The sequence below is a fragment of the Rhipicephalus microplus genome, unplaced genomic scaffold, assembly GCF_043290135.1.
Source record: "Rhipicephalus microplus isolate Deutch F79 unplaced genomic scaffold, USDA_Rmic scaffold_49, whole genome shotgun sequence".
NCBI classification, from domain to species: Eukaryota; Metazoa; Arthropoda; class Arachnida; order Ixodida; family Ixodidae; genus Rhipicephalus; species Rhipicephalus microplus.
In genome coordinates, this window is record NW_027464622.1 from 573,774 (window position 1) to 597,970 (window position 24,197).

General features: G+C 44.2%; 2 protein-coding genes across 3 annotated transcripts in view; both read left to right on the forward strand.

The window, feature by feature from the left end:
* RabGGTb (geranylgeranyl transferase type-2 subunit beta) overlaps positions 1 to 12,831 on the forward strand; it is a 44,161-nt gene extending 31,330 nt beyond the window's left edge. Inside the window, exon 10 of one of the 2 annotated variants that reach the window (XM_075884827.1) lies at positions 8,452 to 12,831. In XM_075884827.1, the coding sequence (XP_075740942.1) occupies positions 8,452 to 8,511 (60 nt within the window). In that variant the 3' untranslated portion in view covers positions 8,512 to 12,831. Of the gene's footprint in view, positions 1 to 1,422 lie in introns of both variants that reach the window. The other variant, XM_037413450.2, reaches the window with a different exon arrangement.
* A 6,276-nt stretch (positions 12,832 to 19,107) lies between these two features.
* On the forward strand, positions 19,108 to 22,872 carry LOC142788235 (uncharacterized). The gene has a single exon (XM_075884828.1). It carries the CDS (start codon positions 19,600 to 19,602, stop codon positions 20,578 to 20,580), a length of 981 nt encoding a protein of 326 aa, XP_075740943.1. The 5' UTR covers positions 19,108 to 19,599; the 3' UTR covers positions 20,581 to 22,872.
* Positions 22,873 to 24,197: the final 1,325 nt, after the last annotated feature.

Sequence of the window (24,197 nt, forward strand, 5' to 3'; positions counted from 1 at the left end):
GTATTGCGGTGTCTTGGGACCTGGTTTCTCCCAGCATTGTCGAGAAGAGCTTCCAGAAAATGGGACATTCGAACGCGCTACCCAGAACCGAGGGCGATGTGCTTTAGAAGGGCGGGGACAGCGGCCGCGACGATGATTCTCAATCGAGTTTCTCGATCAGTGATTTCGACAAGACTGCACTTGACCAAATTTGACTGGTTTAGGTAGGTGCTAATTCTTTCAAATAAACAAGTTCACTTTATTGGTGCTCCAGGTTATGAACTTTTTAAAATTATATGCTGCGCGCGTTAAGATTATTGCACATTATTTTGTATGCGTTCGCCAAATCCTCGCGTAATTTGCACACCCCCTTGTCGGAGCCCCAAAATTGCAAAAAGAAAGTGCGTAAATTATGCGAGTAAATACGGCAATAAAATAGAGTGCTTATTTTTTAAGCCTCTGCTACTGAAATGCTGGAGCCTAATGAGTAGCCTATGGCACAGTGGGTTTATATGAATGTATATGCACTCAAACATTGACATAACGAACCCAGATATAACAAAATATGTTATAACGAAGTAAATTGAGGGTAGTCTTGCAATAGATGTAGTGTTAGAAGTACACCTTTATAAATAATTTTTGTTTATAACAAAGTAATTTTTATGTGATATTTAACTTTGTTATAGTGCGATTTGAGTGTATATTGGTGGGAGATCACGTGGGATCTTGGCGGATTTTATGCTTGTAAATGGAAAGTTTTCATGACTTCGTCCTGTGTAATACATAGAATGCCTTATTTGTGAGGCATCTGCTATTGAAATGCTGGAACCTAAATTTGTAAATTTCTCGTGCCTGGCCTCTCTGCAATAACAAGTGCTTAGAATAAGCTCTTAAGCTATGCCAGTGCATCTGTATGCAACCCATTTGCGTAACAACTTGTCGTCAGTCATCTTTATTCGTTGTCCTTGTGACCAAATTTTCTGAAATGGAAAACTCGTATTCACAATTCGGTTAAATTTTTCTTCAGCCGCTGTCATCTTGAACTCTGGCACTCATGGGGGTGTGCTATGTAGGAGCAGCTCCATGCTGCATTTTGGTAAATGACATCTATATCAGTTTGACAGGAGTTTCTCCAGCCTGGATAATTTTGTGTAACTTATCTGAACGTTATGGCTAGTCTCCGGCTTATTCTGTAATTTCTGACAAGATTTGTGCTTCGGGTTTAGAGGTTTGGCATGAAACTGAAAAACACATATAATTACGCTAGGTTTCTTGATTAATTCTTAACCAAAAAAAACTTGACCAAAGAAATCCTTGACCTAAAAATAGTATGTATTTTGGGCTTCATTATGATACATCATTCTCAGACCAAACTTTTGAGGCATTTGCAACATTGCACACGGCTTTCCTGGGCTAAAGCACTTTTGGTGCTATTTTTGGCAGGTGGACCCATTCCATACATTGTTTGGCTTGGCCGGTCTGTCATTGCTAGGAGATGAGAGACTCAAGCCGGTGAACCCAGTCTTCTGCATGTCCGAAGAGGTTGTAGCAAGGCTGGGTGTGAGACACCAACTGTTATCCTTGTGATATTAATTTGGTCGCTCACATTTTCAAGTCATTTTAGATTTTGTTGGAGTAAGTCATTCATGTCCATGTTGCTATTGTTAAGGCTTAACGAGGAAAATGCATTATGTAATGCCTTGCCTATTGAGTGACGAAAGTTAATTTGGTTGTTGTAATGCATGGAGTGTTTTTTTTCCTTGCAGAAGTCGCTGATTGCTCCTTGTCATTTTATTAGGGCTTTTCAAATTTCACTTACTGTGCATATCATTTTTATCACATTAAAGGAAATTTACTCACTATATTCTAAAAAATGGTATTTTATTCAGTGCGTGCTATGTAGCGATTGTTATTTGTTTCAAACCTTTAGAACACTATTTGTTCACACGGTTAGAATGTGCTACAATGATAATTGAACCAAGGGTACGTGCAGTGTGAAGTCTTGTGCAACTGAACATCCACAGAAACTTTCTTTTTCTCCTTCATTACTAGTGCAGCTTAAAGAACTACAGCATAAAACTTGGTACAGTAAATGTTTGTTAATTCGACACTAGTTAATTTGGAAAATCGGGTAACTCGGAGGTGTTCCCTATTTCTGGCCAGCATGTGCGTTATTTAATGGCACCAAACTCTCGTTAATGCCGCCATACAGTCGTGGACAGATTTTTCGGACTCCAAAAATTTGGACTTGTTCGATATTTCAAACTTCACAAATGCACCGTTGTTTAATCAAGTGCAGCGCCAGATCAAACCGAGGAGAAAGAAGAGCCTTCTTTCATTAGCAAGTCCACTCTCACGGGGACTGGCAGCCAGGAATCAACCAAGATGGCTGAAAATAAATGTCGTTTGTGATCTTTAAGCCTTGCTTCTTGCCAGTGAACAATATGCCATTTTAAACAGTTTGGTGCCGAAGATCTGGGAACTACTACAAGGGATCACGGGAGGCGACGAGTGAACTGAACACCATGGAGAGGCTGAAACTGAAGTGGCCATCGAGATGATCTCTCAACACTAGGATTATGAACAAGGCAAGAGCCATTCTCGGGGATGCGACAGTGACCATTGACCAGCCCAATGCCATTTACAGACGTTTGGAGGCAAACACCGGTGAACTGAACCAAATCAACAGGGAGTTAGAGAGCCACATACCAGATGAAGAGTTTGAGGAAGAGTACAACACCGTCCTTGAACACGAGGACAACGCTAACAGCGTCATGAGTGAGCTTCTTGGTAACGTCATAAGTGAGCTTCTTGGCAAGCGCGACCGTATTTCTGCGGCCATGTCATCAGCACCGGAGCTTCAGACTTCATCGGTAGCGAGTACCGATGGAGCCTCTGGTGCCAAGCTTCCCAAGCTTACCATCGCCCCATTTTCTGGTGACTGTACCAGTGGAATGACCAGATGATTCACCGGAACGGAAGCCTCACGGCAACGGACAAGTTCAACAACCTGAGGTTCTTTTTATGGGGCGACGCAGCTTCAGCTATTGTGGGCCTGCCAACCACAGAAGCTTGCTACAAGGACGCCATCGACATACTCAAGAAACGCTTCGGTGACAGAACGAGACTCAAGCAGGAGTACTTCTCCAGGCTTCGTACAATGCCTTCAGTTCGTTCAAGTGACCCGTCGGCCTTTCGCAAGCTGTAAGACCAGGTCATCGTCAACATCAGAGGACTGGAGACCCTTGCAACATATTGCTGCGGGCTTTACCACACGATCTCGTTGTATGCTATGTGACATATTGCTGCAGGCTTTACCACACGATCTCGATGTACAGTACCATTGGTCATGCGCCAATCGGGCGACGAGCTACAGCAGTAATGCAGCCTCTAACTTGGAGCTGGAATGCCTATTGAGTTTTTTGTCTATCGAAGTGGAGAGCTTAGAGAAGAGTGAGTTCGCTAACCATCGTGGAAAAAACAGTCATCATGAGAATGCACAGAACAAATCACGCCAGTCTCGTAGCTCGAAACTCGTGTCATCCGTTCTCCAAAACAACACAAAGAAAGTACCTGAGAACTGTGTGTTTTGCAAATTGAGCCAACATTCCACGGAAGAGTGCTCGCTCAATCTCCCGCTAGCCGAAAAAAAAAGCACTTTATCGGGAAACATGAGGTGCTTTCAATGCACGATGAAAGGTCACAGGGCGTGGGATTTCAGGCGCAAGATTACGTGCTGTACCTGTCAAGGGTGTCATGTGACAAGCGTGTGTGGTCCGCAGAAATTAAGCCAGAAGACACGAGAAACCGGCAGGACAAATACCAGAATACCGGCAAGTAAGCCAAGCACCAATATGACTGTATGTGCATCTCTAGGGAAGAATTGACATACCCCCGAGAATTTATCGACGAGTGTCCTTCTTTAGACATTTTGGGCTTGGGCCGTAACAGATGTTACATGTCGGTATGATAGAGGTGTCATAGACGGAGGAAGTCAGCGCACATTCGTCACAGAGAGGCTCTCAAGGCAGCTGAAGTTGCCATGTGTGGGATCTACTTTCATTGCGCTCAACACCTTCGCAAGCAAGTCGAGTTGAGCAGTGCAAAGGCGACGTGTTGTGCAGCTCCGTTTGAAGTTTCAGTTTTCACACACTGAAATTACCTTGAAAGCCATAGAAATTCCACACGTATGCCAAGATATTGAAGAAAGTGCAAGTTCACCATTTGTCGCGGAAATACAGAGGGATGGAAAAGGCATTACTGATCAACTACTATATAGATCTATTGTCGGGGAAGAAGGCATCCGTGTTCTCATTGGTTCCGACCAAATGTGGATGGTGATGACAGAGAGGTCACTGGATGCGCAGGCAACGAGACGCTTGTTGCTATGAACTCGAAGCTGGGGTGGATGTTTCAAGGCAACACTAGCATGGCATCGGATGTTACACACTCAAGGATTATGGTCTGCGTATTGAAAACCAGTGTGCAAGAGAGCGACGAATTCCTTTGTTCGTTTTGGGAACTCGAGAGCATAGCAATAACAGACGCTGCCAACAGTGAGAGCGAGCTCAGTCGAGTACTCAAGCAATTTGAACAGATCATCTGCCTTATGGGTGGAAGATACGAAGTGACACTGCCCTGGAAGGAAGACGTGGAGCTCTCAGACAATAAGCAAGTGGCTATGAAAAGACTTTGGAAACTTCTTTCTTGACTGTCGAATAGGCAAGGACTCTTGGAGACGTATGACACCACTGTACGGGAGTACGTACGAGCGGGACATGCAGAAGTTGTCGAAGAGCCACCCCTGAATTCGTCAAAAGTTTATTAATAGCCGCATAGAGAAGTGATCAGAGAGCACGCCCTCATCAAGAAGGTCCGAATCGGTTTCGGCACTTCCACCTCCGAATCGTTTTCGGCACCTCCTTTCATGAAAAAGGGTGCTTTTCATTGAATGAATTCTTGGAAAAGGGTGAAAACCTGTACCAGGATCTCGTGAAAGTATTATTACGCTTCAGAATGTACCGTGTAGCTCTTCTTGCCTACATTGAAAAAGTTTTCCTTCAAATTTCAATCGCTGAGAAAAACAGATGCCTTTAGGGTTCCTCTGGTTTCAAGAAAAAGAAGCACTGCATCTCTCAGAGGAGAATATTCAAGAGTGGAGGATGAAGCGAGTGCCATTCGAAGCAACGTGCAGTCCCTACCTACTGACTACAACTATATTCCACCATCTGAGGAGCGTGCATTCAAGCAAAGCCAGAACCGCAAGACTTCTCAGTGAATCATTCTACGTGGACGATCTAGTGGCTGGAGCAGAGTCAGATGAAGAAGCACTTCAAATCTGCAGAGAAGCCAAGGAGATTATGCAGCAAGCAGATATGACACTAAGGAAATGGACGACTAACTTGGATGGATTGATTATAGCATTTAGAGTAGAGAAACAGACCGCAGGCAAGGAACTGGCTATCCTCCATGAGACAAGTGTGGAAGTACTTGGAATTACATGGAATCTCCACGCGGATAATTTCACAATTTCTTTGAGGGGCCTTCTCGAGTTTATGAAAGAAAAACGTGATACTAAGCGGTTTGTTTTTCACGATGCTTCCAGAATATTCGACCCCATGGGATTTGTTGCACCATTCACCATTGCTATAAGGATCTTTTTCCAAAAGTTATGGACACGTGGAATAGCATGGCATGAGCAGCTATCTCAAGAAATGAGTGGCTTGACTGGGTGCGTCAACTGCCGCTTTTGCAAAATGTCGTCATGCCGCTTTATCTTGGCAGAGGATCCAAATCACCCACATCACCCAGAGAGCTACAGGTGCATGTATTTTGCGACATCGTGCCAAGCTGTTCAAAGAAGCGCGAGTTGCTGATTGCAAAAGCCAGTGTGGCACCTATCAAGACAATGACACTACCACGGCTAGAGCTTCTAGGAGCCTTGATTGGAGCAAGGCTACTTCCCCATGTGTCAAGTGCACTCACAGGCTTCGCGATCTACTGTACAATGTGGTCGGATTCCACAATCACACTTTCGTGAATAAAAGGCGATATGACGAAGTGGTAGCGATTTGTGTCGAACAGAGTGAAAAACATCAGGGAAAAAACAGATCCTTCTATGTGGAAGTATTGCCCTGGTAATGTGAATTCAGCCGACCTGCTCACACGTGGAGTATCTATGGAGAAATTATTGCCCAGTAGCACGTGGCGACATGGACCAGACGGCAATGCGAATCAGAAGACCGATGGCCTCAACAACCGTCAGAAGCTATCAGCACCAACGACAGGATTTCTTCTGAAATGATTGCAGTGCATGTTGAGATATCTAGTGAGGCAACCTCAGCACCAATCCTGGACATAAACAGTTACAGCAAAATTGAGAGTCTACTCAGGGTCACGGTCCGGGTATTCAGATTCATTGAACGCTGTCGACTGAAAACCACAATGCACACCGGATTTCTAGTAGCTAAAGAGATTGCTGAAGCTGAAAATTATTGGATCAGGCATGTACAGCAATAATCCTTCAGAGAAGGAATAAGCTCGATTCGGAAAGGCACAAGTGCAAAGGAGGACTCTCGAATCAAAGACCTTCACCCGTTCTTGGACGACAACAGCATCCTTCGGGTCGGTGGGCGCCTGTTACACCTTAAAGCATCTGAAGAGGTAAAACACCCAGTCATTCTCTCACATGATCATGGCTTTTCCGCATTACTGATAGTATGAGCATACTGCGAAATTTTACAGGCCACGCTGTGACAGCTCTTATAGCACGTCATTGTTTGACAACAACGAACCCATTCGAAGTCTCTGGAGTTGACTTCGCAGGACCGCTCTTTGTTGTGACTGCAGCCGGTGCCACAGAGAGCAAATGTTACATAGTGCTTTTCGTATGTGCTACATCTAGAGCAGTCCACCTGGAACTGGTTTCGAGCCTGACCACAGAAGCCTTCCTCATGAGTTTGCGACACTTTGTAGCCCGAAGGGGTCTTCTTCACGTAATTTATTCAGACAACGCGAGAATATTTGAGAAGACGTCAAGAGACTTGGAGAAGCTCTGTCACATGTTTTCCTAAGAGGACGTATCTGTATACTTGGGTCACAAGAAGATCACCTTGAAGTTTATTCTTCTCAGCGCTCCATGGTGGGGCAGATGGTAGGAGTGTCTGGTTCGGACTATCAAGGTTCCACTGAGAAAGGTTCTCGGCAAAGCTCGACTTGAATTTGAGGAGCTGACTACTGTGCTATCGGAAGTGGAGGCGGTTGTGAACTTGAGGCTTCTCACCAACATCGAGTCGAACAGCGGAGAACCTCGTGCATTAACCCCAGCAGACCTCATTATTGGAAAGAAACTTGCGGCGCTACTGCAGGGCAGCAACGACACACCAATGAACCTGACGCGCTCGGCAGCTTTACGATGGCATGCATATAAAGAACAGCTAAGTGAAAACTTTTGGAACCGTTGGACTAAAGAATATCTCCTTCAGCTTCCATCAGCGCACTTTTCGCGCACCAGAGCCACTAAAGAAGTTAAAGCAGGAGACATCGTCATAGTCCCTTATGAAAATTTACCCCGACAAATGTGGAAACTTTCAAGGGTACTGGAAGTCTACAGAGGAGCTGATGGCCATGTCCATTCGTGCAAGATTCGACAACATTGAGGGGTTGTTGTATCGACAAGGTCGATACAAAAGCTTTCTTCGCTCGAGCTTAACGAGTGACTTGGCGGTCGGGAGTATGTTTTATCAAGCACAGCACCAGGTCGAACTGAGGAGGAAAAAGAGCCTCCTTCCACGAGCAAGTCCGGGCTCACGGGGACTGGCAGCCAGGAATCGGCCAAGACGGCGGAAAATAAATGTTGTTCGTGATGTTTAAGCCTCACTTCTTGCCAGTGAACCGTATGCCATTTTAAACACCATCAAAGCTCCCATCAAACTAATGCATTTTCGTGACCGACTTTCTGGACGAATCTATGGACCAAAGTTTGTTTTTCCGGACTAAATTGGCCGTTTTGAGCTATGCCATTTGACTGGATTGGTCGAGTTCGGCTTGCTGTGGCTAGTTGTGTGGCCTTCAAGATTGGAAGTATGCACAATCTTCCAGTTTCGAAGGCCATGTCTGATCTTTCTTGGCTAGCAAAACCTTTTTCAGTGAGCCTTACCATCGTCATTGCGCATGTGGTCGTGTTATTGGTATACCAAATCTGTTTGAGCTGTCGTGCGCGTTACATGCTCGCTGCTGTTCGCAGTTGCTCAGTAGCACTCAGTGGCCATGGTGCTCCTAGAACATGTGTGACGCGGGTTGGATTGCGGCTGCGGTGGTAGCGTTTTGACAGTGGCAAAATTCTAAAGGTTCACGTACTGTGTGATGTCGGTGCAGGTAAAAGAAACCCAGACTATGTGGTTAAATTTCACCAAACAGGAAAAAAAGTGCATGCATCTTTTTGCGACCGGCATCAAGTTTTATTTTCCGTAGTTCCATGGAGCCACCTACTTTGCCACCCGCAACGGTCGGCGGCAGCGATTACCAACGTGATTACCAGCGACGTTACCGTAGCCCAAATGGAACCAAGTTTGCTTGTGCCCAAGAACAGCATGGAGCATGGCATTATTGGGGATTTTTTTAGGCTTTTCTAATGTAAATAAATTTCATTTTCAGGGTTTGACTATTTTTTCGGACTGTTCGATTTTTCGGACTAGTTCGCGGTCCTCGTCCTCGTCAGGGGTCTGGAAAATCAGTCGGTGACTGTATTTGGCTACAGCCCAGTCAACTCGGACGATTCTCAGTGTGTGTTTAACGCGAAGCGCCGCGAATGTGCGATGGAAAGGAATAAAATTGGCGTTTACGAACAACGAAAGTAGCCGTAGGCCTTTAAAAAAGAATGATGGCCGTTTGCTGTAGCGTTGTAGTGAGGTGTGGCCTCAGAGCACATTTAGGATTAAAAAACGGGGTCTTGAGCCACATTCACATTGTGAACAAAGTCACAAATGATAAAAATTGTGGTTTGCCTCATTATATGATTACTAGATCAACGTAGTCCTCAAGAAAATGAAGGCCCATTTATGTAATGGACTTTCATTTCTTCAGAATAGACTCATTGTTTACTTACTATCGATAATTCGGCATTCATCTAATTTGAACAGTTTTTCTGGTCCCGTTAAATCCGAGTTAACGAGCTTTTACTGTATTTGTAAAGTGTTTTCTACACTGAAAGAATTTGTGCATTTTGGCAAGTACTAATATGCCTTATCTCAGGGTGATGAAATAAGGAAATAGTGATGACTGAGCTTTCACCTGTATTCTCTTTCTCTGCCTTTTGAAGCTGGCACCTCTAAAAACAAAAATTGTTGACCTCACTAAATTTAGGTAATGCCTTGAAGAGACAAGTGTTAGGTGGTGTGTACTGTATTACGATATTGGCACACTTGTTGTGTTCCATGTTACCTGTCAAGGTGGTGCTTTTTTTTAATGTCTTGTTTTGAACTCTCAGCTTGTTTAAAAATGAGAAAAGTAAGCTGTTATATCTAGTATATGCCGACCTGCTTACACGTGGAGTATCTATGGAGAAATTATTGCCCAGTAGCACGTGGCGTATTGTAGCCTGGGGTATTGTCAGCAAATGTAAGCCTCCACCTTTTTCGGTTTCACAGCACACTTCAGTGATTATTTTATTCTGCCCCTCTCAATATAAATTTTATTTTGCTTTTGATTAAACATGAGAATATGCGTTCCCTGCACCATCATGTCTAGCTGGTCTTATGTTCATGTGGGCGTATTTCTTGTACAAAACGGGTATTAAAAATAGCTTGTCTTTCACCCCAGGCTCCTGTTATTGACCCTTTCATGCCTGTGAATCAGTTTTTTGATGAGCAGGGTAGAGCATAGCTAAACGACTCTACTTATTCTATTCTAATAAGTTTTAGTTTAAAGATTCATGGTCTGATATAAATGCAGCACCTTTGATTGTTTGCTCAGTTTGTTTTTCTAGTAAGAGAGCATAATGCCTATATTTGGGTTACTGTACTATAAAACTGTTGTGCAATGTTTTCTGTTCCTAGCTAACCACTAGCACTTTGCGATTCAGGCCATGCCCATTGCACATGTTAGTCATGCTAGGCCCGTAGCCAGGGGTGGGTGGCCTAGGCACACCCCCTCACCCAATTCGGATGAAGGTATTTTACACAAAAAAAATAATAAAAATAAATGTTTTTTAAGGTCCTCGTGTTTTTCAAGGCCCTGAAAGACATTCCTTACTATGGGCCCGAGGCATGCATTGAAACAAAAGTAGCACAAATGCCTCATCTCAGAGTGACATGTACAGACTATTTATGCACGCTTAGGTAGAATAAAAAAGAAGGATTATTTTCAAGTGTACATTTTGTTGCCATGAGTCCTTTACTATTGGTCAGGAATTTTCGGGCCATGCCAATAATGCATGTCTGTCATGTGACATTGTAGCACTGAGAAAATTCGCTATATCAGAGTGACGTGTATGCACCAAAGAGCGCATTAGTGCCCATCAAAATGGCACCTTTAACTTCAACAATGGCTTCAGTTACAAACCATTGTAACTGCTCGTTCTTGACAGATTTGAGAAATTTTTGCGGCAATCGATTCAGGGTTTGAATTTTTGTGGCAATCGATTAAAAGACCGAGGTTATCTGGTGATTATTTGGCAAAGAGGTTCATGAGACCTTAAGAGTAGTTTCCCCGCTCTCTTCTTGCACCGACTGTGTCCGCCACAGTGGATCAGTGGCTAAGGTGCTCAACTGCTGGCCCGAAGGTCGCGGGTTCAATCACAGCCACAGCAGTCGCATTTCACTGGTGGCGAAGTGGTAGAGGTCCATGTACTGTGCGATGTCACCGCACATTAAAAAAACACCAGATGGTTGAAATTTCTGGAGCCCTCCACTACGGCGTCTCTCATTATCGTATCGTAGTTTAGGGATGCGAAAGCCCAGGTATATTATTTTCTTGCATTGACGGTGAAAGCTGGTGTCAGTTGGCATGGTTAGCACTACTGGTCAATCTATGAGCAGCTGACAGTGCAGAATGCATTGAAGCTCCTAACTTGCTTTAAATCATTATCAAAAGTAACTGTATACCTAGCATAAATAAAAGCTTGCTTACATTATTTATCTTGGCCATTAATTATTTTTTTCTCATGTTGCATCTCACTGGCTTCACATGGAGTTCAGCTAAGAGTTACCCAAACTAACAGACATTTTGTTTGTATTGTGTTTGGGTGTATTGGCTAAAATTAATTTCAGTGCATCATATTATAAATATGTTGGGGCTTACAGTCTCTTTTTTTGCTTTGCCGAGCTTGGCTAAAATGAAGTTGCAGAGTCAATAACACAATGTGAGTAGGGGCAAAACATGCCTTTGTCGACTAGTAAGAACTTTCTTATAGAACTTTGCTGTCTTTGATGTACCACTTGCTTGGGCCAGTATGAATGAGCATAGGTTTTCATTGTAGTGCTTATATTTTTGAAAAATTTTTCATGAGCGAGTATATTACTGTAGTTGTGTAAACAAGCTGTTTATTTAAATTCTAAAATAATGTTTTACAACTGTCTGTGAAGTAACTTTTAACCATGTGTCAGCCTGCATGAGACTAAAAGATTGATTCTCTCACTATTGTCTTTTTTTTTTTGCTGTGTGTGCATAGTGTTGTTTGCAGGATATGGCTGACTAGGTCACTCCTGTGTTGTTTTTTGCATGTCTTGATTTAAATTTTCAGATGAACACTTGTTAATTTCATGTTTGTGTAACTGCCTATATATGGGAAAAAAAATAATGTTAAATGTAAAAGGAGGAATGGTTGTCAAAGTAAGAGATACTTTTGTGCTTCTAACATGAGGCATGTGTGATGCATATATGTAATGTGGCACAGGTAAAAATTTTCAGGCAGCACTTATTTTTCCATCTGCAATGGCTCAGTTTCTGGGGAGTTCAGATGCTGAGAATATGGTCATGAGATTGGTTCTTTACTGTGGTGGCCACATTCTGATGGTCCAAAATGAACAAAAACCCCCATGTATCTAGATACCTTTACTTTGATGCCTATCGAAGCCCATAATTTTGGTGTGCAACAGAAATATTTTGAACTAGCTTTAAAGGGGCTCTGCGATGCTTTTTTAACACAGAAAACAATACCAACCTGTAGTCAAGGCACCTGTGAAAATGGGAGCCACACATTATTGTACTGCATGCAGAAGAGAATGTACAGTTATGCTTCAAAGACAGTCACTGCTGTCATCAATACTGCATGAATCATGATCGAGTAGACATGACAGGTATTTGCCAATTTCGTGAACGGTGTGTTATTGGGCTATCTTGGAGGTCACGACCTAGTCCTCTAGGTACTTCAGCTGTCCACAGGGTGGCGCTGCACACATCTGAGCAAGAAGTAGTGTCTGGCTAATGCAGTAAAAAAAAAGAGAAAATGCCCAAGGCTATGACTCACAGCATTGTACCCTTGGGCTGGGCATTGCACCCTACCCATGTAGCTTCTGGCATGCTCATGGTTGATGAGAGGAGAAACAACTTATGCTTGACGGACTTTACTGCACCACGAGATTTATGATACAATGCTGAATTTTAGTCATTTTGTAATTACATGAAAAGCTACTGCCAGACCCCTTCAATTTCCCAATTGTGTACACCATAAATGTCAAGTTCCGGAGTTCCTTTTTATGGATACATCCACATGTTGTGCCACTGTCTTCATTTTGAAAGGTGCCATCCTTCATCATGTTCAGATGTGTTGATCGTTACACACCTCCTCTGTGTTTTTTTTTCTGTGACAGGAAGGTTTTATGACGTTATTAAAAGTAAACATAAAAAAGTGAATGAATTAGTCTGCTTGAATTTATTGTCCTGCAAGTCAGCAGTGAATGGCGCTGGTCTAAATGAAACAGACTATGAGTACATGAACCTGTACTCATTCATTCAGCTCCACATGAACTGCGGCCTCAATGACACTCTGAAGGAAAAAAAGGGGGGGGGGGGAGGGGAAAGGCTTCGAGATTCTTGCAATGCTCATACCTTCCTTCCACTAGTTTTTCTTACTATTGGGATGACATAGCATTGGCCCACTGAGCAAGATCACGCTATCAAAAATATAGAAATATAGAAATATATATATATAGAAATATAATTTTATGCACCTAGGACAGCAGTGTGCTGTGACGAAACGTGTTGCTCTAAGAACTGAAGTTGGTGCTGTACAGCGGGCCAGCGTATGGCATGGCTTTGTCAGGAAAGATGTTTAAAAAGCGTGGGAATATGCACGCAGTCGATGCAAAGGCACATAGATAAGTGCATAGCTTGAATGGCACTTGTGAGAACTGCAATAGTCGAAGCTTGCTTATTCGAACTTGTATTCAACACAGCAGTATGTTTTCTGGGTGCAAGCTGCGTAGACACTTTTACGGCTAAGCTGGTAATGACTAAGTGGAAGCTGGAACTTGAGTGGCTTCTCCCTGATGCGCTGTGCTCAAAGGCAGCTTTGCAGCTGTTGTGCCAGTTGTCACGTGATCATAGAGGGTGGTGGCTGGGCGGAGCCGGCGCTTGGTGTGCGAGTAATGATGGCGCTACGAACCGCACTTGTATGACGTCAGGATGAGGATTCGCGTGCTCTCGCCTGATACGTAGGCTTGGCACCTTGTAGAAAGTCCATCGTTGTGGTAAAACTCAACCAAAAAGTAGTTCAGTTTCTTATCTCGTGTTTGGTGACTACCGACACTGTATGATCAACCACGTTGATTGAGAACTGCGGCCGCTTGTCTATGTGGTCAGTGCTGTGCAATGGTGAAGTACTCCTCTGTGCCTAAGTGTACTTCGTCCGCCCGTGAAAGGGGTGTTCGCTTTCACAACTATCCTAAGGAGCAGAAGCTGAAGAAGTGAATAGTCAAGTTCAGAATTGGATAGCTCCCCATGCCGTCGTTGACTGTGGGCAGCAAACACTTCACTAAACTTCTGCTATACCTCCGTGCCATCCCAAAACCTGCCACGAAGTTCCCTAGACGGGGAGTCGACGACACGAACTCCGAATCGCCTTGCTGGTAAGCATGCCTCATGAGCGCATCTGAGCGGCACTCAATATCCGAGATAATGGCTTCATTTTGTTGGTGTACGTGTGTACGTACACGCGTAGTTTACTCATGAAGATGATAAGTGCGCACCTAGTGGACTGCTTATCGCAAATTGATGAGCGAAGCCTGCTGCCGTGGTGCGCATTCTGTAAAGATTTTTTTTACCTGAGGCAGTGCATGTTTTTAAAAAGCGGAGCTCTGTAAGCTTTTCATTATGCCATGTGCGTGAAGAGAATCTCGACCCAGCTTGCCTTTGCCATGTTAATCTCTCTGACCGTGTGTGCAGTATATATATCTGAATATAACTATTTTTTATATTCTGATACATAAGCGACAACCTCGTGCGGTATTAATACACAAACTACTTCGTCATATCATTCTCACTGAGCCAACATTACTGGGACTAACTGTAGTTATTTGCACTGACCAGAGTGTGTGCAACAATGCAGCACTTGCCCCCTCTCCCGGCCTCACAAGCACCTGCCCTCAATTAGGATAAAACCCTGCTGATGCCCATGACTGCAATACAAGCACGAATATCACAAGTTTGGTAATTTGATGCTACTTTGCGTTTGTAGTAAATGTTATGATCGATTTACTTCCGAAGTAGTTGCGACTGCCAGAGTGGCAGAAGTAATCAGCGATGATCACACATTTTCTCATGTTCGCTGTCACTTGCGATGTACTGCAGAAAAAAGTATTATAAGTAGAAAGGCAGGCGCACTCTTCTCCTTAGGATAGCTGTGATAGCTGACGCCCTTTTCACGGACGGACAAAGTACACTGAGGCACAGAGCAGTATTTCATCATTATGCAGCACTCGCCCTGGAGAGGAAATATATTCGCTTGTAACACTGTGTCCAGAGAAACTAAATGATCATTATTCGTCACGAACTCGATATGCCACGGGGACGTTAAGTGGCGGTTTTGCAAGTCCACTTGTTTGCAGGACCATAGCCGCGACCGTGACGCGATCTGCGCTGACGGCCTCGACGGCGTATGCAACAACGTGGCCTGCGTCGATCGTACACTACCTCGCCCTCGATGAGACACCACAACGTTTCGCGCGCTTCATGTCAATCATCATCATCATCATCAGCCTGACTACGTCAACTGCTTCACAAAGGCCTCTCACATGTTCCGCCAGTCAACTCGGTCCTGTGCTTGCTGCTGCCATTTTATACCCGCAAACTTAATCTGATCTGCCCACCTAACTTTCTGTCTCCACCTAACCCACTTGCCTTCTCTGGGAATCCAGTTAGTTACCTTTGATGACCAGTTACCCTTAATGAGCTTCATGTACGTACTTCTAGATGCTGGAGAAAGACGCACTTACTGAAATATTGAAAGAAACATGTGAGCTAATTAGTATCGTACGGTGGAAATTGTAAATAACGATTGAGAACACTCAGACTAGTTTCACTTTCTTGCCAGCAATGTGGTCGGTGGAATCGGCATGCTCATCGGCCATCTGGGAAATTTCTTGGCCCTATCGATTGAGCCGCAAATTAAGTTCGTAATTGCACTCGAAAACATTCATTGCAGGCGTTAGTTGACCCTCGGGAGGCTGTTCGTTTGACAAAGTTCCCTCTTGAAGCTGACGATCCGCGAACAAGAGCAGCGGCTGCTGCAGCATGGTTTAGAGTGGAGTCCCCGCCCTGACGTCACAAACGTGAGGGTGCCACTCCAAGATCTCGAGGCCAATGAATTCCAAGTGCGATCGTCCCTCGCATCGTGTGTTCTTGTGTGAGTGAAGGCGTTCAAGGACAGCGACGGTCTCAGTGAAGCGAGCTGATTTCTAGTGAGCGTTACCACTCTCGTGTACTTCGAGCTCTGGCTTGAACGAGGCCGGAACCACGTGCTTTGAATAATACTTGTGGGAAGCCTTAACTATGCGAGAAAAACATCTATCTTTATAGTGAAGTCAGTGAAGGTTTCGCGTATATGGCTGAATTTTGGGTAATGGGTAGCATGCTTTAAACCACGAGCACTTATGCTCGTGGTTTCAAGCATGCTACCCATTCGCTACCACGAGCACTTATGCTCGTGAAATCTTTTTGAACTTGCTGTGTACCCACTACGTGGTCTTAAGGGACTATTCGCAGTAACGTGTGTCTTTTGTAATGGGTGGCAGGCTTCAAACCATGAACTTGTTTGAACAATCACATGTTTATTCTGACGCCCGATATCAATGTACGCTTGTACCAGACAATATTGCTGGGATATTACATGTTGAATTGTGAAACCGCATACAGGACATGTGTATGTGTTTGTAAAGCATGAACGGTATATTCACTGCATTTCCAAGCAGGAGGAAAATATTTTTCTTACTTTATTTTCAAGCAAGGCGTGTGACTGTAGCAGAACATATGCTTGCCACGCAAATGACCTGGGTTGGATCCTCACTCGCACCCAGAAATGTTTATTATGTATTTTATTTTCGCATTATTCTCGATGTTTCGGTTACTCACAAGACGATTATTTCTTGCTCATAACCAACGACGACGCCCGAATTTCTACGAAACAAGCCCTGAACGCTGATGCGTTGCGAGCTCTTCGCGCCTCTGCCTTTGCTTCTAAGCTGTTCATGATGAGCAACTGCGGGGAGATGTGCACTCGCTGGGCTCCCGGCGATGAGAAAGGAAGCGCACCAAAAGCGCTCGCCTCAAGAACTAGTTGCTATGGCGCGCCGAGCGACTTGCCCTGAGCAAGAGGAGCGTTGCCACTGAAAAACTGAGTCGTTTCTCACTTTTGGCGCCACCCCCCTTGCTCCTATGTCGTATGTAATAAATTTTCCGACATGCTCACGGGATCAAGGCCAAGTAGTTTGACGAACACTGGTGAAGCTCGACCAGCCGTTGCGGTTATTCAGCGGTTACGGTGCTCCCCTGCTGATCCCAAGGTCCCAGGTACAATCCTGGAGTCGGCGGTTGCATTTTCGGCAGAAGTTAAAATGCTACAGGCTTGTTCACTTAAATTCAAGTGCACGTTAAAGAACAGTATAGGAGGTCGAAATTTCTGGAGCCTTCCACTATGGGGTCCCTCATAATCACACCGTGGTTCTTGGATGTTCAACGCTAACAATTATTGTAAGTGAAGACGAAGGCTTTCATGGACGTTTTTGTTGACCCGGCGTTGAAAGCTTATATTTACGTTTGTAGAACTTTTTGTTCTTGTCCCGGTCTCCTAGTGCTGGTAGTATTCTGTCAAGAATTTCTGACAAAGACAAGCCGCCAGCTTTTTGAAGTATCCTTTACATTACATTCTGCCGGAGTATTGTGGAACCGATGCTCTACTGTGATCTTGTGGTACATAAATGTGTGGGTGAACTCTGAAACCACTTTGTCTTCATAAATAACTTGTAATGTACACTCAGAGCATACCAGCTATAGTAAGTATTCTGTTGTTGGTTCAAAGCGCTTTCTCTTTATGAACTGCAGTGAACTCAGACCACATCAACTGTAGTGTTTAATTGAATGTTGCATTCATACTCTACGAGCACCAGCTGTCCAAGTACACAGTTCTATCATCACAGCCCGTATCTACTATATTTACTTCCATATCTTGGTCTACTTATCTACACTGCACAGCTCACACATCATTCCCAACACATCTAAGCGGACACTCGGAATCCACACTTACAAGCACTACCTTATGACTCGTGGAGCAGCGTGAAGGATACTATATCTCAGTTGCGTGTATCGTGGGGTGTCAGCACCTCCCCTGTGGAAGGGGGGACACCCCATGCAAGTGTGCCCCTCGAGATTTGTCTTCCGAGTGTCCCATTTGAATTTCTTGCCAGTCAAGGACAACATACTTTCTGTAAGACCAACTCTGAAATCTGAATCACGTTCATTGAAGAGTAATTAAGGAATTTTAGCAGGTACACATGATGGGTGATACTCGGTTAATGTGTTCGCGCAAAAAGTGCTACCATTTTTTTGCATGCTTTACCCGAATGTATACAGCTGCATAAATGCTATCGCTTGCCCACGAGTTTCTATTAGTAGCTAACTTCGCCATGTGACGTCACTTATATACTGTTGAATACTTAGTGCTACTTCTTCTGACCTTGTGCCGTTACTCTCTGGTTAATATTATTATTATTAACATTAAATGTGAATGCATAATTTTATTTTATAACATTAAAAAATAAACCATATGTACAAAAACAAAATGGCCGTCATAGCAAAGTGTCTGTGTCCCCTGTTGTGGTTTTGATGAATTTTCTCCACTCGTTTCTCTTGTGGAGAAAATTTATCGAGCAACTGGAATTGCAACAATGTAGAGCTCACCTAATCAGCGTTAGTGACATTAGCGTCAAAAGATGACAGCCCCGATTGGTGGCGACTATGGTCTAGAAGTGCCGCTCTTCCCTCTTTACCTGCGACTATGCTGTGTGTTCCGCGCTGGCCTGGTGGTTTACGCTGACGATATTGCCATATAGGGCTCTACTGGGACCGCCGGGTAGGTCGAAAGTGCGCTACGAGCAATTCATGCAATGGAGGAATATCTCCAGCCCACAGGGCACAGCCAGCTGATCAGCGTAAAAGTCGAAGCGGCCACTCTACTGCCCCATGAGGAGCGAACCTAAGTCAAAGGGCTGGAAGCTGTTTGCTAAGACCGATATTAATTTACGTGCGAGCAGAGGAGACACTACACCCAGATTAGTCATGATAAAGATTTTGGGAACATTGGCATCGGCAGGGTACTGTATTGGGAGAGGCAAAGCTGCAGTGTGGTGCTTCGCAGCTGTGATGAGGGGGGCTTAAAGAGAGCCTAAGTTGGGGGGAGGAGGCAAGCACTAGAGTATAGCTAAGGGAGGTAGGGGGAGATTCCCTTTAGCACCGTGTCAGTCGCGGCAAGCCAGCCTCAGAAAAAAACGCCAGGCCTGCGCGGAAGGCTCAGCACAGTAACAGCGAAAGCTAGGAGAGGGGCCTTTCAGAGCCTTTTCAAAACACTCATTGGGTAACTACTGGAAGCACACTTGCTTGATTCCCACTGGGGCATTAATAATAAGAATTTTTGGGTAGTGGGTCGGCATTTGCTGTGCTATTTTTCGTCATTCTTATGAGAAGCGTGGTATCCACTAAAAACTTGCAAGGAATTGTGTGCGAATTGTTCATGTAGTGGCTGACGACGATGAAAAATTATGGCTGAAGTGGGTATGCGCCACAGTTAATGGGGAACAAGAACAAGCTTTTGATATGGCTTGGAGCATTGGACGGCCCACTCGACACTATTCGCATTGTGCGACTACTGGTGGAAGAAGCCGCACTGATCGGCTGTGTTCTAAAATGCTCTCTGCTGGTGACAGCGTATCGGCCAATGGCTGAGGATCATTGACTCCGTTTCATGATGAAGACTCAAGCTATAAAGTCGGCCTGCCACGTCTTCCAACCGGTAACGACATTTTGAATTTCGTTTTCCTTCATGCCGACTTGAGTGGTCGGCCGTACCGTGCCCCTGACGCGCTGCTTAAAGTGGTAAGCATAGCGGACATCATAGGAGTTGGCCAGTATCGAATGAGCCATGTATGGATGGTTACGTGTGCAAGCAGCATGGCGGAACAGAAACTCGTCACTTGTGGTGAGCTCTGTGTAAAAGGGCTGAAGTGCATGGTGCTAGATCCGGAAACCAAGAATATTAGACTGAGACTTCTTTGGCTTCCGCCTCATCTTGAATCGCGACGTGTTGAAGAGGCGTTCCAAGCTTACGCCGTTGTGAAGTCCATTGAGAGAGAGGCATGGAGATGTGCAGGAATGGAACAATGGATGACAACAAATAGGGACGTTGCCTTAGAGCTCAAGGACACCATCACTGTGAGCTCAATACCACACTTTATATCAATCTATGGCCACCAATGCCTCGTACTTATTCCCGGTAGGCCTCCACTGTGTCTTCGATGCAAGCGAGTGGGGCATGTACGTCGACAGTGCAAAACACCAAGGTGCTTGCCGTGCCAGCGATTTGGTCACTTGTCGGGAGCCTGCGTGTCGACTTATGCCAACAAACTGTGTTCTGGCCAAGGCACAGAAGAGCAACATCTGGATCATCTTATGGATGTCACTGAGGTAGTTGATGCTACAAGAGAAGCAGCGGGAGGAGCAGAAGTTGCCTTAAAGGAAGCTGAACACTTGTCCATGGATACCCTCGGCACGCAAAATAATGTAGCTAACGACGCCAGTGAAAGCATAAATGAATGCAGTGCTGCAGAAGAACACCACTTGGAAGACCTTAAAGACAAGCCTCCTGACAATGAGGACCAAGAAGGAATGGATAGCGGTCAGACAAAGAAGCGTCAGGCGCCGGTCACCGATGAAGCAACAACAAGTGCGCCAGACACGACAGAGCAAGTGTCTTCATGTGGTCCACGTGTCACCTTCTTTGGAGACCGAGCGACGTGCCACCTATGCCAGCGTTCTCAGGAAAGTGCTCTTAAAAAGTGCACAGGAGGTAAAGCCACAGGTTGCCCTGTGGCTAAAGGTGACCTACAAAAGTTCTAAGATAGCAAAATGGCTACAGCGCTAACGTTTCCCATGTGTGTAGTGACACTCAACGTACGTGGCTTGAGGAATGTAAGGCATCAGTGGCAGTTGCGCCACGTGCTTGAGCCGTACAACATTGATGTATTTGCAGTGCAAGAGACTAAGATTTCGGCTGCTCGTGACACCGATCTTGCACTGGAAGTTTTCCGAGATTACAATTTATACATCAGCCCGGCACGTGGTGGATCCACTGGATACTTTTTATTAGTTAGAAAGCACTTGAATCATACTTTTACATCACTACATGCTGATGGGGAAGGATGCCTCATTTGTTGCGACTTATCTTTTCATTCCTATAATTCGAGGTTTATCTGTGTCTATGCTTCCTCCAAAGTGAATGACAGGAATGTTTTTTTCCTCTTTTTAACTTCACTGCTGAACACTGACAGAACTTTGATAGTTTTTAGAGACTTTAATTGTGTTTGTGATGTGAGAGATCATTCATATATAACAAATCGTTATGATGCAAGTGCAACCTTACTGCAGAACTTATTGAATGACCACAATTTAATAGATGTGGGAGCACGTGCACCTTCCTCGGTGAGGTTCACGCACTTTCAAGGCATCTCTCATGCTCGGCTTGACCGTGTATATATATCTCTAAGTTTATGGTCTCACATTCATAATTATGGTGTAAAGCCCATATTTTTTACAGACCATTGCTTGGTCACTGTTCCTTGGTGTCCTGCAAGTTTTTTCGAAAAACCCTTCTAAACTGGGACCTATGGAAGCTTAAAGTACAGTTGTTGCGCGAAGATTGTTTTGTTAGAATAGTAAAAGAATCGGTACAAGAGGTAACACAGTGTTGACAGCTGCCAATTTTCGCTCAATGGAAAAGGTTCAAAGAAAGAGTGAAATATCAGGCAATTAGTATTTCATGTGAAGTAGCGCAGAAAAAAAAGCTGAAAAATGCTATCTTTATGGTTTACTTCGTTAGCTCCATACTTTTGAAAGTCAACAGCCGGGATTGTACGTGGACGAGATAAATGTGATTTGAGCACAGATACAAAAACATGATACAGATTTGTACAGAGGAGCAAAGATTCGTTCCCGTGTTACCCATTTCACTGAAGAGGAACCCACTAAAAAAATCCCCCAGTGATGAAAAGAGATATGCACTTTCTAAACAGATACTGCTAATTGAGTCGCAGGGTTCCCTTTGCACAGAGACATGTGAAATAAAAGCCGCATTTGAAGATTACTACAAAAGTTTGTTCACCGCAGCTGAGCTTCAGGAGAATTTTGAGGAAGAAGCTGACCACTTCATTGCCCTTGTGCCTCCGTTACAAGATGATGATAGACTTACTGTAGATGGGCCAATAACCATAGAGAAAATTAGATTTGCAATAACAATGTTGCAGAAAAACAAAACTCCTGGCCCAAATGGCCTTAGTGGCGAATTTTACATAGCTTTTCAGGAACCTCTGATACCTTTCCTTGAGCAACTTTTTAAGGAGACTTATGACTGTGGTGAACTTGCTCCTTCTTTCTAACAGGGCTATACAACATTAATCCCCAAAAGTGCTGATCCTGATGCATTAAAGAGAGTTAACAAATATAGGCCTATATTATTATGTAACGTTAACTACAAATTATTTGCTAAATTGTTGACAAATTGGCTACAGACAGTGATTACTAAATGTGTAGGTGACCACGAAACATGTGGAATTCGTGGTCACTCTATACAAACAAACATTCATATTGCACGTTCAGTTCTTGAGTGTATTGATGGCAGCATGGACCAAGTAGCCCTCCTTCAAATAGACCTTGCAGAACCATTGATAAGGTACAGCATGCTTTTTTGCTCCGGCTCCTAAGACACCTGCAGTTGGGTGATGTACTACTGTACAATGGTATTTCACTCTGTTATAAAAAGTGCACAACTAAGCTAATTGTAAACCGCACACTTTCCAATATGATAGAGTTAAATTCATCTGTACGTCAGGAATGTCCGCTCTCGCCTTTGCTTTTTGCAATTTATCTGGAACCATTATGTTTAAGTGTGCTTCTTAAGTATAGCATAAGAGGCTGCTGATATGATGCTGAGGAAGTTAAAGTTCTAGCTTACGCAGATGACATTGCCTTATTTTGCACTGATAAACCCAGCGTTCAAGAAGCAGTCAACACTACTTTACGTTTCTGTGAAGTCGCTGGCGCTAGCATAAATTTTGATAAAAGTAGTGGATTCTGGCTAGGCATGTGGGCTCAAACTTCTTCGGTCTTCGCAAATATTCATTGGAATGCAACTCTTATGAATAACCTTGGTGTGCCTCTCGATAACTATCGTAACAGCGGGCTACACTGGACCGCTGCGATAACTATACGATCAGCCGAAAGGTGGCAACATGGTACGGACGGGAGCTTTCCATTTTTGCCAGAGCGAAAGCGTGCAATATATTCCTTGTATCAAAGCTTATTCATATTCTGCAGGTGTTGCACTGACACCGGTGGCGCGGCAACTGGGTGTGACCCGAGTTGTGATCTCATAACAGCTTTCGCTGTAAAAATATGAGCGCAAGTGGCTCGTGACACTTGGAATACCAAGAGACGCTTCTTCGTCTCTTCGTGCGGAACTTATTGTCGGTGCTGAATCCCAAGTAATAAAGGCATTGCGTACGCTAGTACCTGCACATTTGAGGAAAGTCGGATTTGTTTGGGTACCTGGACATAAATTCTTGTTTCTCAATGAAGTAGCCGATTCCTTTGATACGTCGTCAATTCTACTGTACTTTCCATCATCCGCTTATGTGACTGATGCTCGATTTCGCCGGCATCCGGCACAGCACTGACAAACTCTAACGAACATTGCCATTTATTATATTCTTGACGAAGAGCCTTTTGCCAAACTCATTAACCCGAAGTAGCTATCACAAGGCTGCGCTGCCGGGTACGGAATCCAAATTTCTACAAAAACAGGTCGGCTCAGGCACCTTTGCCACTGTGCGTGTGCTGTGGTGAACTGGAAGCAATACATCATTTCTTTTTGACCTGCAGGTGGTTTATGACAGTACAAAAAAAACCCTTATAGAAATACCTTTACGTGGTATTGGTATGGATTTATCTGTGCCTGACATTTTGCATTTTGTAGCCTCTATTTATAGGTTCTTCAGTGCGAAGGTTTGTGCGGCCGTCAGGGACTATAGTAGATAAATGAATTAGTTGACTAATAGTAAGTATTATTATTCTAATGCGTTTACAACATTATGTACGAATAAAAATTCGGGTGTTTCTCTAATTTATAGAACATGTTTTTTAATTTATATAATTTTATGTATTATAGATCAAGCACCATAATTTCCTAGGTTATCTGTAATCTTTCTATTATATAACCTCCACTATTCTGAAGCAGCACATTATTTTATAAAGCCACTCAATTCTTGGCCAATGCCCCACAGTGGGCATGCGGCACGGGCAATAGGTGAACAAGAAGACTTCAGCTGACTGGCCGCCGCGGCTATCGCTCCTCTTTGGCGTCTCGGCTGTCCGCCTTCAACTCTGCAAAGAAAGGGCGTTCACCCACGTCGGATGCCGTCACTTTGCATCACCCATTTTGCACACCCCTAGGACGCCCGTGC